The sequence below is a fragment of the Clupea harengus genome, unplaced genomic scaffold, assembly GCF_900700415.2.
Source record: "Clupea harengus unplaced genomic scaffold, Ch_v2.0.2, whole genome shotgun sequence".
NCBI classification, from domain to species: domain Eukaryota; kingdom Metazoa; phylum Chordata; class Actinopteri; order Clupeiformes; family Clupeidae; genus Clupea; species Clupea harengus.
This window is the reverse complement of record NW_024880649.1, coordinates 1-16,327: the sequence shown is the minus strand read 5'-3', so window position 1 is coordinate 16,327 and position 16,327 is coordinate 1. Positions and strand designations below refer to the sequence as shown.

Genomic DNA, 16,327 nt, shown 5'->3' with positions numbered 1-16,327 from the left:
ATGTATTATGGAACGCTGATGCAGTGCATTCAGTTTATGCAGTATTAGTATTTCAGCCCATTACATATACTCTCTTTGCCTGTGATGCTTAAAGATGTGTTTACGAAGGATGTAACTGCATCTAGTAAATGTAGTGTAATAATATAGAGATATTATTTATTTAAGAGTCTTAAAGATATCCCAGACTTTGTCAGTTTCTATTATTTCATAATATATGTCATTGACACTGGGAATTTAACATGAACCATTAGTTATACCAGTAGGTATAACCAATTATAATTCAGTTTTGACATGACTGTACAACAAAGCAATTTATGTTTGTTCTCTATGTTCAGGAAGCTTTTTGTGGGGGGTTTAGACTGGAGTACCACGCAGGGTAAGTTGATTGTCTTGTTATTCTATGGTTAATGGTAAATACCATTGAGTTGTTGTAGTTATTCATAAAGCACAAGGTTTTCAAAAAAAGGTCTTCGTTAATTTTAAGTAAGTTATTTGATGATCTGATATGAAAATGTCATATGAATGAAAAAGCAGTCAGGTCGTTTGATTGCCGAAACCCTTATAAGCTTTATGTCTCTCAACCATGTGTCATGCCAACCTTGTCTTTCAGTGTCACACGTTCAGATTGTTGGCTATATTGTGTATTATCTAGCGTGTTTGCACATCTCCCATACTGCTGCCCTCTTTCTCTGGAATATCTCGTTAAGCTACATGAACACCTTACTTTTATTACAGCCAACCACAAAATGAAAACCTCCAGTTGTCCCTTTCTCCTCCGTGTCACTCCAGTCCTCACTCATAGCAATGTGTAAAGCTCAGAGTTTGTTTCTCTTGAGTGGTCCCCTGTGATCTTAGTTGTGCTGCTGTGCATCTTTCGCTGGGGGCTTTCACATGCCCTGTTGGGAGTGTGCTTGATCCGGCCACTGATGTGTTCGCATTGAGTTCCGCATCCTGATGGCGCACCCCCCAAAGTCGACTTGACAAGCTCTCTCTCTCTTCCCCCACTGATCACTGATTTCTGCGGCCGCGCCACAGGGCCTCCAGCCACACGTGTCAACGATGTGAGCCATGAAACGGCCTCGTGTTGCTGAAACCTGCCGCAGCCCCCCCTCAACCCCAACCCCAACCCCTCTCCCCTCCAGCCCAAGTACTGGGATGAGTTTTGCCCAATGATCTCATAATGTAAGGTAATCAAGGCAGTAACCTCATTCATAGCAGAGAGGGAGACTGCAAGGAAGGAGCTTGCAACGACTTACTAAATTAGAGAGGCACTACAGAGGCAAGGACGTGAAGTGATGGCCGAGATAAACGCGTTCTCCCTGTGAAGTCATCCCCCACATGAATTGAGTTGATTCTGTTCCTTGGTGTCAAAATGAGAGGAAAATGACCAGTATTCTGAGAACAGATGATAGAACTCTATGGGTTTTTTTTCTTCATATTTATCATGTTCCTATCATAGGGAGCATATCTCTCAGTGGATGCAACAGCAGGGTATCATGAATTGGTCTGTTTGTTGCACCCATTTAATGGCTCTGTTCTTTTTGCTAATAGAGACGCTACGAAACTACTTCTCTCAGTATGGGGAAGTGGTGGATTGTGTTATCATGAAGGATAAAAGCACAAATCAATCACGGGGCTTTGGGTTTGTGAAGTTTAAAGACCCCAACTGCGTTCGGACGGTGCTGGAGACCAAACCTCACAACCTTGATGGAAGAAACGTGAGTACATTTTTTTTGTTATGCCTTTTGATGTAGGCATGTGCTTTCTGTGAATCTTACATCGATACAGCTAATGGCTCTCACAAAAAATGTAAATGTACAATAATTATAATTTGCTGCACGAGACTACCTGATACCTTTTTTTTTTGTACCTGGTATAATTTTCTTTCTGTGACAGAGAAAAACCTTGTAAGGCCTCATGATTTTCCTTTGTGAAGATGAGCTAAAATGTTCAAATGTAATTATTGGCTACTGAGTTATTAATGACTTTTTATCATATTTTTATATTTTATCACATGCCATGTTGCTGTGTGACATGACACAGATCTCAGCCGGTCTGGACAAATAGACAGGAATTGGGACTTACTGTTGTCTTTGTTCCCAACAGATTGATCCCAAGCCTTGTACTCCCCGAGGGATGCAACCTGAAAAGACCCGCACAAAGGAAGGCTGGGTAAGCTGTTTGTTGCGTCAAGGTCAATGTGACCCGCTTCCAGAAGTGGATACAGGGCAAGAGCATTAGATGAGGGAGGAAGTAAAAAGGGTTCTAGATTGAAAGATCAGCATGTCTCTCTCTGTCTCTGTCTAAAAGATGTTGTTTACATACATGGGAGTAACATTTAGCAAGAGCTATTATACTTTTTCTTGAATGTGGAATGAATGCAGTTTTATGTAGGAATAAGGTATAATTGGACTTGCAGTTTCCTGTCCATTTGGTGTGGAAAGTGAGGAGGGTCAGCTTTTTTCAAGCTCAGCACAAATCGAGAACATCAATGTGACATCTCAAGAGCAGTTGCCTGAGGCCATAGAAGAGACATTAGCTGTCCTGGCTTCATTCAACAACACTACACCATAATCAACCTTACCTTCTCCATTAGAATTTATCTGATTTACAAAAAAATGTGTGCTTTTTTTTTTTTGTCTTTTTTTTCCCAGAAGGCGGCAAAAAGTGATAGCAATAAATCTAAGAAGATATTTGTTGGTGGGATTCCTCACAACTGCGGGGAACCTGAACTCAGGGATTATTTTAACAGATTTGGTGTGGTGAGTTGTATACTGTTTTTTGTCCTGTCATGCTCAAAATAGAAAATGATAGGAGCAGCACTTTCTAATTGATGCTCTCTCACTTTAAATGTCACACATTTTGCTTGCATGCATAAATAATAAAATCCATTTATTAGTGAATTAGTGGAAAGATAGTGGGTGTCATTCACTAATTTGTGCTCATGAATTGTTGTACGTTGTTTGTAGAATTACAGCTTTTGCAGTATTACAGTCTGATTCAAGACTTGTGCACATAAGAAATATTTGTTCTTAATGTTGTGCCATATGTCAATTAATTTGAATTGTTCTGAATCAGCCAGGAAGTATCCACAGTTAGCATTTAGCGCTGACCTTTTCCATTTCCACAAAAAGATTACATTAAACATTAAAAACATGATACTTACACCCAGCATTAAATACTACCTGGGAAATTACACACAGCTAGTTTGGATAGGTGATTTCGTGAGGCACCATGGGCTGTTTGATTTTAAATGCTTTTAGGTTATATTACACTATAAACGACTGAATGAAACAACTCATGATGAATTCTGAGAATTGCATTTAAAAAGCTGTGTGCACAATAGGAGTGCAAAGTAGTGTGGATGCACAGTTAGTTAATGTGACCCAGTGTTACTCTTCCCCAACCATGGTGGGAGTTGATGCCCACATTAGATTTTTGAGGCAGCATTTTCACATAATAAAAATATAAAAAATGTTCAAATGTTTGATGTGCAGTTTTCTTAATGATGTATTTCATGTCAGGTCACAGAGGTGGTAATGATCTATGACGCGGAAAAACAGAGGCCCCGAGGTAAAATCTTGTCTCGTTTTCTCATATTCATGCTCTCCCTTCCACCACCCCATGACAAACTATTCTAACCCAAAGAGGGGGAAAACCTATCAAACAAAAATCTGTTGTAACGGAACATCCTCCTCATAACTGATTCTCTCTCCATACCTCACTCATGAACCACCCAGTCACACATGCTGCATCCAGCATGCCCAACTCCTCCGCCATGCGATCTGGGCGTTGCATGGTGAGAAAGCAAACCCAATTGCATCAGCATGAAGTTCAGACGAAATACTCATGGTGTTGTGTGGTAGATTCAGCCAATGGTGCATTTACACAATGGCTGTAGTTTGTTGTGAGAATTTGGTGTGTTGAAAAGCATGCGTTTTTGGTACTCATTTGTCTTTTGTCTATTTTATTTGTTAAAATTGTGACCACCTTAAGGCTGTTATACCACGTACCAGCCAGTGAACTGCATACTGATTCAGTGGTCCTAGTTTGATGTCAGAATGAAAGCATCTACAGATGGGTCGTATTTTAAATGAGAAGGTTGGCAATGTTAAACACTTTTGTAGCCATAATGGAGGTAGAATACCTTGATTTTGTTGTATGAAGTGAATATAGCGAGACCTAGCCATTTAATGAAAGGAGTGACTAGACTTAGTTTGAGTGTTGAAATTGGTATTAGGAAGTACAGTAAATCTGGGAGTTGAATCACTGTTGAGAATTTAAGTTTTGAGTATGAGGACAGCTTCTGCACAGGGGTTGTGTAATATTGTCTGGTGCAAAACCACACCAACACATATATGAATAAACAGTTCTTCACAGATCTCTGTTTTCATAGCTATCTCTTTGGGTAGACCTGGAATAGTTTGTCATTTGAATTTACACTTTCAGTTTAAAATCAAATAGAAAAGCCTTCACAAATTTTGCTGTAGATTGATTTAAACACCCCTTTTTGTTGTAATTCATATTTAATATTTAGACACTGAATAAGTTTCATTTCATTACATTGACGTAGACATTATTTACGTGCTAAATTGCATATTAAGTGTTTTTCATGTAGAAATTAAGTACTTTTGTAAGTAAGCCCTATCTTTCTTTTCTGTCCCCCCTTTTTCCTTGTGAAATTGTTTGGATGAATGTGATTAACTCTGTCTCTTTTTTAAGATGTTCTTTTCTCCTTTAGGTCATAGTGTACTGAGTGGTACCACAAAGATATAGGTCTGTTGCGCCAATGACATGGGCTGTGTGTTCAAGAGGTGTAGACAAGGTTTATGGGGACATTGTGGATTACCCACTTCATGAACAAGGTTACAAATATGTAGAACTGTGGAAGTTATGAGATGTGACCCAATTTTGTAGATAAGGCCTACAATGTCCGACTGTGAATATGAGCTCTTGTTTTGGTGAATTGTAATGGTTGTTCCAAAGTGGAAGACGATACAAGAGATGCAAGTGGATGATTGATATCATCCAGTCGAGCATGCTGGTGGGTTTGCTTGGAATAGCGGAACTCAAGAATTACATGTTAGTGTTGAATTACGAGACCACAAAACAAAAGCCAAATGAAGGCATAATGAATGAAAGAGAGAACAAATGAATGACATTCTTTGCACCAAAAGGAATTTGTCTCTGACAATGTGAGCACTCGAAGCAATGCCAGACAGTTAGTGTATTTTAAATCAAATGCCACTGACATCTCGCTTCAGCTCCCCCCCACCCCACCACCACCTGTGCTCAAATGACTAATGGAAATGACACAGAGCACAGAGTGGGTTTACTTTATCCTTGTTGATGGCAGTCCGGCTGGCTGGTGGTGGACTTTGTCCTCTAGATATGTGCATACTGTGACCTGGCTCACTTTACGGATGCCGACTAACCAGCGAGTGTCCTTAGGCATCCTTCACTGCTCTGATGCCTTTTGCGGCTGTCGTAACAACCTTCAGAATTGAGATCATGGTCAAGGTCGAGTGGTATATTTAGTTGTGAATCACACAGATGGGCATTGCTTCATGTAAGTATTTGGAAGTGTTCACATCCCCTTGCTCTCACAGGGCCCTGAATCGGAATCAGGTTAGATCCCAGTGTGCGAGGCTCTCGCAACCTAATTCTGCCACCAGTATAAGTTTATTTGATCAGCGCAAAACTAGTTCAGAGTAGTTGGATGGTGCTGCAGCATAGTTTGTGCATGGTCGTTGTTGTTGCCAGGAGCTAACAGGAGGTTCACATTTGTCTTTGTCACCGAATAATGGTATAGAATCAGGGTTTAGTTTCTGCAGGACTTTTAGGATGGCAAAGTTAAGATTTGAGGTCAGGTTATTCCACATTATATGTAACCCATATAAACTGCACCAGGGAAATCAATGGGACCCAAATTCTCTTAGAAAAAAAATAAGTTTGAGTGCAGTTATACAGTAGGTGTAGCCCTTGCTTTTGGGATGTCTTCGCACAGTGCTTTATAAAAAGCTGGTCAGGTGTTAAAAAGAAGAGAGGCAGAGATCATTCATTTGTTTGCTAACTTGTACCTCAGATTCTTTGTATAAAGGAGAGAAAAAAATCAGCAACAAAGTTAATGTCTTATCAAGACTGTTCCGTGGTTAACCTGGAACACAGTGTTGATTTTGTGAACATTTTAGTAATTATTTATCCAATGCAAGTTGGTTACCCTTGAGACGTGTTCTATATAGACGTCCTCCGTGCCCCCTTTAAGCAGAGCAGTGTAAACTGTACACTTGTGCATCTCTGGTGAAAGAGGAAAAAAGAAACTTTGGTTACACCTCACGAAACAGACAGCAACATCTCTTTGCTGTCAGATTTTTGGAAAGAACTACGGCCTATATCTTTGTGCTGCTGTTGTAAGATGTATTTAAATTGCTCTACATATATATTGATATTGTGTCATACAAGGCTTATCCTGGTTTTGCACAAAGAAAGCTTTGGGAAAGCTTGGAGACAGCCTTTCAACAATGTACAACTTTGGTTCACCATCTTAAGTTGTCTTTAATTTCCTTTTGTTTTGGTTTTGTTGCACATTAACAAGTGTACGACTGCTGCCAGCATTTGCTACTCAACAATAATACAAGGGGCAAGATCAAGCTGGCGTTGGGATGAGATTGTGAGGGGGCTGTCAAGCATGTCCATAGTTTTTAGCGCTAAGAGCACTGCTCCTGAAATGCTTTTTCATCACAAGATTGAGATTAAGATGATAGCAGCAACTGTCCGGCACCTCATAATGACATCACTTTGGCAGAAATATTAACGAGCAGAGTTGGAATATTTTTAGGCTGGTAGGCCTAGAGGGCTTTAGTGCTTTGTCATCATGGCCCATCGGTTCAGGTGAAGAGAAGAAGTAGCATGTGTTAGGAGTGTAGTCCCCCCCCCCCGTTCCCCCCAAGCCCTTGTTTTCTTCAGGGCTGGCGACGTCATCCCAACCCCAGGGGCCTCCAGCTCTGCCTTGATGGACCCCCTTGGGCTTTCCTCTCCTCCCCCCCCCCCTTCTCCCTACCCCTTAAACTGTTCTTCATCTTGTGATATCACAAAAACACCCTGCTACCTTGATTCACTTTTGGTCGTTGGCTAGGTTTTGGATTTATTACTTTCGAGGCCGAACAATCAGTGGACCAGGCTGTCAACATGCATTTTCACGACATCATGGGCAAAAAAGTGTGTAGTTGTAGTTTAATTTTACCCTAAAGCTGAAACTGAGGCTTGGGCGACACGGGTCACGAAAGCTGTTTGTCACACACCCCTGTGCAAATGGCAAGTTGTCTTTCTTTTCAAAGTTAAAGTTTAGCCTCTACTAGTAGTCCATCTGGTGATTGAATTGCTCTCTTATTCCATTCGTATCCAGATATGATAACTTGTCAGTGTCAGATGAGACAAAAAAAAAAATCACACCCACCACAACTCAAATTGTGTAACCTCTAGTCGCTCAAGGCTCAGTTTAATTGGACCACTCCTTTAGGATGTCTGGTGTTACATAGATATCCCCTGAAACCTGAAATACCCTTCAAAATGTGAATCTAAGCCTTGATAGTTTGGATTTTTTTATCTTGGTGGAAGTCACCTAAAGGACTGGTCACCTTCATTTTCTGTTTGTTTTTCATTTTTCTTTTCATTTAACTTGTTTGTTTAATTTTTTTTTTCTGCCAGGTCACTTACAGTTTGAGTGCTAAGCATTTACTTGATGAGTTGCTTAAAAGAAAGAAAGAAATAGCTAGAGGACAATCTCAATTAAGTGACCTCCATTTTAGAATCTCCATACTGTGTCATTCATTCAAAGTCCATGAGTAATAAGTAGCCACACAGATCACTTGGAGGTTTCATTTGTACCTCTCTTTGTAGAGAAATGTAATCATGCTTTAGCTCAAGCCATGTCTTGGTGATGGTGCCTTCCCCTTTGGTCCTCAGAATAATTTTCCCATTATAAATTTAATTGGGGTTATGAATTTCGGGATTTGAAGAAGCTGTGGGAAATACCTTTTCTTTTTTAACCGATGGTTGTGATCATGATCCCCCTGCGCAGCATTGCATGTTAATGATTTCCTCTTGTAAGTTCCTGTGAGGGTCACATGGACAATTATCGCATTATTATGCATAAGTGGAATCTTCAGTTTCCCACATTTTTTGGCCATGTGGTGTTGCAATGTAGTATCTTAATGTGCTCTTTCATGGCTACGACCTCCTTGAACCACTTTTTAAAGGGCCGTTGTGAGGGAAGTTTTTTTCCCCATAGATTCATACAGTTGGCAGCCTACATTTTTCTCTCCTCTCAAAGCCCCCCCTCCCTTCTTATCCAGCACTCTCCTTGAATGTGTCCTGTTTTCCTAGAAAAGGGGCTGGGACTCTTACCTGAGCCATTGTTCTTGATATGACATTATTGCAACTGGGACTTTTGGGAGGTGTAGGGGGGGGCGGGGGGGTTATACGGTGTTTTAAATTTAGAAACTGGAGCACATCAAACTGTGTTGCAAATCCCAGTCCTGGTGTTGGGTGGTAGAAGCCAAGCATCCATCACTCCCAGCCCTGGAAGCCCGCAGGGGTAGAGGAGGTAGTGGAGCCGGAGGGGAGGCGTGGATCGCTCGCTCACTACCACGTGTTGCTAATTGGGTCGACAGAAAGGGAGGAGAAGAGAAGCATGAAGGAGGGGGTGAAAAAAAAAAAAGAATGTCACCACAGTTTTAAGACACTTTCAAGCAAGGAGAAGAATATCACGCCTCACTCCTGACGCAAGGTGACCCCAATAACTCAGCCTCTTTAGAGGCGGCACTCTATTTCTGTCCGACCCATACACCCCTCTCGATAGCCTGGTTTTCAGAAACTGCTCAGTGAGGGGCACCACAAGAAAAGGGCTTTTTGAATGTTGCCCTGTTTTTAAGAACTAAGACTGGCTTGAGGCAAAGTGACATGAACCTCCACCAGAGTACAAGAGAGCTTGTACAAGATGTCATGACTACGGTTAAAGTAAACTACAGCTACTTGCTAAAACAGCATTATTTTGTATTACTCATATTAGACACAGTATGAAGATTCACCAGTAATTTGAACTATGTTCATTATGAATATTCTGCATGTGTCTTTGAGTCTGCTAGATATAAGGTAATAGCACATGTCTACATCCATTTCCCTCTGAAATGCCACATAAATTAGATTGAGGTTAAACATTAACTGGGGAAAGGTAAGTCATTTCAATTAGATTTACTCTAAATTGAAGGGCAAGTTTGTAGAGAATTGTATGCAGGGCAGGGCAATTCTATGTTTCTCTGATACGTCTTAGAGGGGAAATTTGTGGATTTAAGTTTTAATAGATTAATAATATCCTGTTTTATTCCTCAACTATTTACATTTGGACATTCAACATTTAGCTGTCCACATCACTATTACGTATAAGTATCTGAGAAACATATTTTATGATAAGCATCCCCACAACATACATACAGAGTTTGTAAATATACATATCAGTTTATAGCTATCATATAATGCCCCAAGTAAGAGACTTAAACAAGATGTAACTGCAATAGAATATGTCAGGTTCAGACAGGTCCATGTTTAAAAACAAAAAAACAATTGGAAAGTCTCGCCTTGCAAGTTTTGTTGTCATTGTCCTTTGTACAGGTTGAAGTGAAAAAGGCGGAACCCCGCGACAGCAAAGCTCCAGGCCCTGGGCAGATCGGAGCCAACCAATGGGGACCTAGGGGCATCTTGAGCGCCGCCAACGGCTGGTCAGCCCCACCAGCCCAGGGCTGGCAGCAGAGCTACGGACCTCAGGGTGAGTGTGGAAGTAGGGGACAGTGGGTGCAACACCATGGCTAAATACTTCAAGGTGCATATTAAAGATTAAAGTGGCAAAGATATTTGTGTTCATCTTTGAGGAGAGCGTGCTCTGCTTCTCAGAAGGTTAGGTATTGGAGAGTGGAGTATATAGTTTTATGTTTTCCTAATGCTTCTTAAAAGATACATGTTTTGAACTTAACTTTAACAATTCAATTTAACTTCATTAATTAACACAAGTAACTCGATACTACATTGCTCTTTGTGGCAAATTAGAATTTAAACTTTTGTTAGACTCGCTGCCATCTGTGAGTAATTCTGCCAAAAGCAGTGCAAGTAAAACATTTTGAATTTACCCCGACATTAAATGTTACCAGGTATTTTAAAACTGACTTTAAATTGATGCAAAGAATCTATTCAAAACATTATGCGCCGTGAACCAAATGTACTTTCTTATCAAACTGCACACACACATGAAAGAACAGAGTATTCCCATTCATCATGGTTAACTACTTTTAAGAATTTACATTCACATTAGTTGTGCCATGCTCTCTCCCCTGTTTTTAATTTTCTCAGTATAGCTATTTATGATGATTTATTCTTGAATGTACATTTTACTGAATGAACTAATTTTAGCTATGTGAATCCATAACTTTTTGTATAAATGCCAAACATATATTAATAGAATAAAATAGAACATTATTGTTCACTTTAGTGTTGGATCTGGAGCATGTGTATGAAGCACAACTATAACTTTTATAATTTCTGAATTGAGCAGCCTTCACATGGCACGCTGAGTTCTCTTGCCTTAGCTCACCTACATTGTTTTATTGTTGTTTCAGGGGTTTGGGTGTCCACAGGTCAACCCATAGGTAGGTTGCATTCTTTGTCTGTACTACATTGTGTCGTGGCTAGCAGAAATTAACTGTTATCAAAGGGTCAAATGTGATATTAGGCCATATTGATAAGATGGAAATACTTAACTTCAGACTGGAATTATCTGATCCTATTGCCCTATTGACGTATTTGTTGCGGTGGTCAATGCGTGACACAAAGTTAGGTCAAGTCACTCAGGGCTCTTGTAGGTCCCATCTACAGATCCAAAAACATGAGCCCTAAACCTGTTCCTTACTTTGTTTGTCAAACAGGTGGGTACGGCCCCCCTTTACAAGCGGGCCGGGGAGCCCCAGCACAACCCCCCTCACCATTCAACGCTTTCCTCGTCACGGCAACCCCAGCCGGCGGCTTTGCGGCACCTCAGGGATACCCACAGCAGGGCTACAGCACACCTCCTCAGTTTGGTCAGTCTTGGGGTAAAGGCTCCTCTCTCTTTTAATAACAACATATTGCTGCTATGTTTAGGGCAAGGAGTATTTCTCCATATGAGAATATAACATTGTTTAACTATTTTTAAGAATGTTGCCATGATATTGGGCATGGTTCGCTAGTTTCTTCTGAATACCTCCATATATCCCTAAAGGTGCAGTGTGTAGAAGCCAAACATGTGCTTTCATATTAATCCATTCACTGAGGAATTCCCTTTCTAGACAAAACATCTGTTAGTCTGCCTAGATGCCTTATGTTTCGCTCTCACCCGCATTGGCTGGACGTCTCGTGTGTTTCAACAGGCTACAGTTTCGGAACGCCTCAAGGTGACCAGTTTGTGCCGCAGGGGATGCCTCCACCCCCCACCACACCGGGGACCGCACCCCTGGGCTTTGCCCCTGCCACCACCCCTACTCAGGACATGAGCAAAGCCGCCACGGGTCAGCCGGACTTCCCCTACAGCCAATATGGTGCGTGTCCCTCCACACACATGGCCCGCCTATACGCACCCATTCAGACGCGCTCGGGGTCCCAGTTCCATCTGCTTTTAAGTGTTAAGTCCTAAAAACAGGACGAGGGATTTGACCGACTGATAAAGTGGGGGTTGGAAAACGGCAAGAGATGATTACAAATCTGTGAAGTTTTTGATACAACACCCTTTTGTGCTTTTAGTTTGCATATTAACTTAGGACTTAACAACAGTGGGATGTGCCCCAGCATTGGGAATCACCTTATTTTCAGCTGTGTATTAGCCTAACATGTTCATAATTCAGATACAGACACACACACACACACACACTGAAGACACAAAAACCTACTTGCCACAATCCCCTGTTAAGCAGCGGCTCATTTCTGCTGTGAAACTGCCCCCCTTTTCATACACAACCAGCAGAGAGCTTGTCTTGACACCCATGGAGCTTTGGCTGTATGACACGCCTGCCAGCTGAGCTCATAGCCCCTCTGCTGTACCCATCCCCCCCCCCCCCCCCCCCCCTGTGCTCTGCATCCCTGCACTGGATCACTGTTTTTTTCACAGGGCTTCTTCTGTCAGCTGCTCGGAGCTTTGCAGACTGGTAACCGATGTATGTGTATGTTCAAATTAGATCATCCTGTGTGGCACTTTGCTTGGAGGGATACGTGTTTTTTTTTTTTGTATGACTATAACTATATTACTATTTTTTTATTAAAATTTGTCACTATGGCAACATGGCTGGCAGTCTGAAATGTTGCATGATGTTACAATCTGCCCCTACCCAACCCAAACCAAGACATATTAATACTCATATTAATATCTCACCTGATTGGGAGTGGGAGTATCTTATCCTGTCCTGACCCTGTTTTTAAGTACATGTGGTGTTGAAACTAATTTCCCCCTATCTATCTTTTAAAATGTATTTCCGTTGACAATTCAACTGCACTAGGCAATGTCTTGAAAATAACCCCTAGTTGTGTACTGAATTGGATCCTGATCTGGCACTGTGTTTTAAAAGCTCCCCCACAAATCCAACATTTTGTGGAAAAGGACTACCTGAATCAGCACCTGGCAATAGTTGATAAACTAGATCAGGACATCTGAGACCTGCTCAATGCTTTTGGGGATTGTGAAGGATTACATGAACAAATAGCGAAGCCACAGCGGGGTTGTACCTATTTATTTTTAGAGGTTTGGCTTTTAGCTATGTAAGTCTGTGGGGAATTGTGTTCAACAGTTGAATAGTTAAATAATCTGAGCTTCCACAGTGTCTGGAGGAAGCGAATCCATTCCTGTTGTGTGTGTACCATGCCTGTGCTTTGCCTCCATCCAGCTGCTAATCACTAGGCACTAAGCAGACACCCATACGCTCGAAAGTAGCAAAGGACAGCGACCGTCCATTTACACTTACTTGTCTATGTTTGAAGAATGATCACCAGTTTAATACATTTTTTTTTAAATAATTTTTTTTTATCTCTCATTTACGATAAGCCACAGCACAGTTTAGACGTTCTGATTGAAACAAGACAAAAAACAATGACAAAACCGTCAACATGATCAGAGCCATCTGTAGATAGCTTTCAACTGCGGGCTACCATCCCCTCTAGAAGAAGCCATATTGTTAAGTCAGCGTCTCTGGGTTTAGTCAACCTGGTCTCCCTCATCTCCCTGCTAGGCTTGGGTAACTATCCTCAGGACCCCTCTTCCTACGGACCCACACGTCCCTCACACACTTATGGTCAGGATGAGCAGGGATATAGTGCAGGTAGGTGTGAGCATTGCCTTTCACAAACACTCAATAATAAAAAGTCAACCGTAGCAGACGTTCAGACCATAGCCTCATTAAAAGCTGCAGTATCCACTCTCATTTGTTCTTTATAGACTCATTTTTCCCCCTTCATGTTATTCTCATTTTCTTTTCCTTTTCCTCCTCCCTTGCTTCCTCGTGTAATTCTGTGCACCTGTGCACACATTACATCAGCCTTTTTCACATCTCGCTCTGGTGTGGTAATGTACAGCTGCATGATCCCCATCTAGAGCTGAAAGTTTTGCCCCGAAACGATTTAATTGAGACGACAACCCAAAAAAGGAGAGAAATTAATTATTTCAATGACTGGCAGTACAGTAAAATAAGGGCCACTGAAGATGGCCAACCTGTTATTCCAGCCGGGCCTAGTTGGTCTCTCCCGTCAGCAGCTGTGCTTTTATCACGTCCTCGCCTCTCTCTGCATGTCCTTGCTCTCTCCTGCTGCTCTTCTCTCTGCATTGCTTTGCTGGTGAAAGGATGATCTAATTACAACAAGAAAAAGGGGCTCCATGGTTGTCTTTATCCTGTCTGGGTGTACAGTGGTTCCTTTTCAGTTTTTTGGTTCTCTTTCTTTATGTATTATGTGAGACCCTCCTGACTGCTGCGAGAACCTCTCTAGAGAGGAATGTTTTCAGAAAATTCTCTGTCTCCAATCTTCGAATGACTTTTGTTTTCTTTTTAGGACCGGTGTCTTGTCAGCAGTCCTTTCCTCCCTCCGCATTCCTAAATAACTTTCTGTCGGCTCATGGGCACATTGTTATATGAACATATGGAGATTCAAAATCAATTGACTACACAGCAAACCTAAAAATCTTTCAGCATAAAGTTTTCCTTTCACCATCTCTGCCAAAGCCTCCCTGCCTTTCAGGTGTCTGAACTTTGTGTGTTATGCAACATCCCACAGTTGAGTCCATAAGCGTTTCCTGGTAGACAACTCAGGCACCATGTTTAGCTTCTTTAATTCATACAGATTTTAATATTTGCTGATCCAGTCCAGATATTTGCTAATCCAGTCCAGATATTACATTCTCAGTCACACACATAGCGTAATGTGTTGTATTGGAATTGGTCCTCAACATACAGTGCTGTAGAGGTTTTACCCCATAAGCCCTTTGATAGCGTGGTGCTGTACTCTTCAGAGATCTTTATCCTCGGGGCCCTGAAGCCAATTTCTGCTGAGCGTGTTGTTGGATCAAAGCCAATGCAAATACATATTAAACAAGGTGCAGCAGTTCAGTGTCAACCAGTTTTAATACAGCCCTGATAATTTGTTTCTGATAGATGTTATATACTCAAACTCCCTTTCTGGTGTTTTGCATGTGTTTTAACTTGTGTGTGTGCGTGTGTGCTTCTGAACACAGGTTACGGCCAGGACCTGACCGGGTTTGGGCACAGTTTCGCAGACCCCACCCAGCAAGCAGCCTCTTACGCGGCCCCGACGGCACAGCCCTCAGCGGGCCCCCAGGCCGCGGCCAACAACTTCGCCCGCGGCCAGAACCACAACGTCCAGGGCTTCCATCCCTACCGTCGCTGAGGCCACGCATCCAGCTGGCCCAAAAACGTCAGGGAAACAGAAACACACACACACACAAGCGTGTGACTTCTGGTCGCAATGGAGATACAGAACTGGATTTCTTGGGTGGTTGTTGATTTCTTTTTTTTTTCTTCCTGAACATTTGAAAACTAATATTGATGAAAGAAACGAAACAAACAAAACAACAAAAAAAAGGAAAAAAAATTACAAAAAAACACTTCTTACACATCCCAGAAGACTCTTGATTTGCTCTGTTATGGTCTCACACATACACACACTAAGATGTAGGAGGACGGACTACTAAAAAGCTACTCGGAGCAAGATGTTTTCTCTCATGTTTTGTATTTGAGCCGAAACTACTTAGCAATATGTTTGAACTATCTGGGCCAACATCAGCACAGAGAAGACAAACCAGATACAGGAGTTACAGGGTCTTTATTCAGCTTTAAAATGGAGTAGGGAAAAAAATAAATATTTTTATTTTTCATTTTGTGGATTTTGTTTACTTTCTGAGCCTTTGAACGTTTTATTTTTAAGTTTGTTTAAAAATGAAAAAATATGAATATATATTATACACCTAAACTGTGCAATTTTTTTAATGAATTTTGTACGACTCTGTGCGCTTTGCTTGTTTTTTATTTAAGGATGTAGACTTCCCTCAGGTGGCTGGCTCAGTGCATTTTGCACCGGCGCGACAAAAAGGAAATTTTATTTGAAATAAATGATTTAAAATGATGCTGGTGTGTTAGTGTTTGTGTGTGTGACAAATTTACCCCCACATTGTCAGTTGTTGTCAACATTTTGATCTATTCTTCTTTAAAGTGATTTACAAAACATACAAAAAATTACTTTCAGACCGCTTGGAAATCTGAATGTCAGACTTATCAGGTACAGTGGGTGAGGTTTAATGTTAGTCCCTAAATTAAATATACATTTCTGTTAAAGGAGTCAATTATGTTGGTCACAGTTTAGTTGCAGGTTTCTCCTCATGCTCTTGCTCTTGTCACGCCTGCCCCTGATCCAGTCTGACCCAGACCTGAGTGCCCAGAGAGCCTAGCTGTCTACCGACAGCCTACAGTAACCCGTCCCTCATCTTACTTTCCGCCTGCTAAGCCTTGCCATAAAACTAAACTCTTTTTACCAGAACCGTCACAAACCGTCTTGCTGCAGCAGTGGTAGGCTGTGGTGGCGGGTACTCTTCCAAATCACCACAGGAGGGGGCAAAACATGGACTCAAATGGCCCGCTGAGTTTATTTGGGGTCAGTCCTGCTAATAAATATTGTGGGTCAAATCAGTGTCTATCAGATTCAGTCCTTATAAGAAACAAGATCTAGGCTAAAAAGCTGTATAAATGGACCTACT

At 41.5% G+C, this 16,327-nt stretch overlaps 1 protein-coding gene across 5 annotated transcripts; it reads left to right on the top strand.

Moving 5' to 3' along the window:
• Nucleotides 1-27: 27 nt before the first annotated feature.
• On the top strand, nucleotides 28-15,699 carry dazap1 (DAZ associated protein 1). Of its 5 annotated transcripts, none has more exons than XM_042707212.1 (12): nucleotides 28-376; nucleotides 1,552-1,718; nucleotides 2,107-2,172; nucleotides 2,658-2,762; nucleotides 3,525-3,573; nucleotides 7,136-7,218; nucleotides 9,670-9,823; nucleotides 10,668-10,697; nucleotides 10,974-11,138; nucleotides 11,454-11,621; nucleotides 13,299-13,388; nucleotides 14,792-15,699. In XM_042707212.1, the coding sequence occupies exons 1-12, from the start codon at nucleotides 292-294 to the stop codon at nucleotides 14,962-14,964; spliced, it is 1,335 nt and encodes a 444-aa protein (XP_042563146.1). In that variant the 5' UTR covers nucleotides 28-291; the 3' UTR covers nucleotides 14,965-15,699. The 5 variants fall into 5 exon arrangements, with proteins under 5 accessions (XP_042563146.1, XP_042563147.1, XP_042563145.1 ...); XM_042707213.1 differs by having other exon boundaries at nucleotides 2,655-2,762; nucleotides 10,974-11,126; XM_042707211.1 differs by having other exon boundaries at nucleotides 2,655-2,762.
• Nucleotides 15,700-16,327: the final 628 nt, after the last annotated feature.

Excerpts from the sequence above, each read along its gene's own strand:
- dazap1 (XM_042707211.1), top strand. The coding sequence starts at position 292 with ATGACTGTACAACAAAGCAATTTATGTTTGTTCTCTATGTTCAGGAAG. Across the intron at positions 377-1,551 it reads AGACTGGAGTACCACGCAGG|AGACGCTACGAAACTACTTC; the intron begins GTAAGTTGATTG and ends TTTTGCTAATAG. Across the intron at positions 11,139-11,453 it reads TCAGTTTGGTCAGTCTTGGG|GCTACAGTTTCGGAACGCCT; the intron begins GTAAAGGCTCCT and ends GTGTTTCAACAG.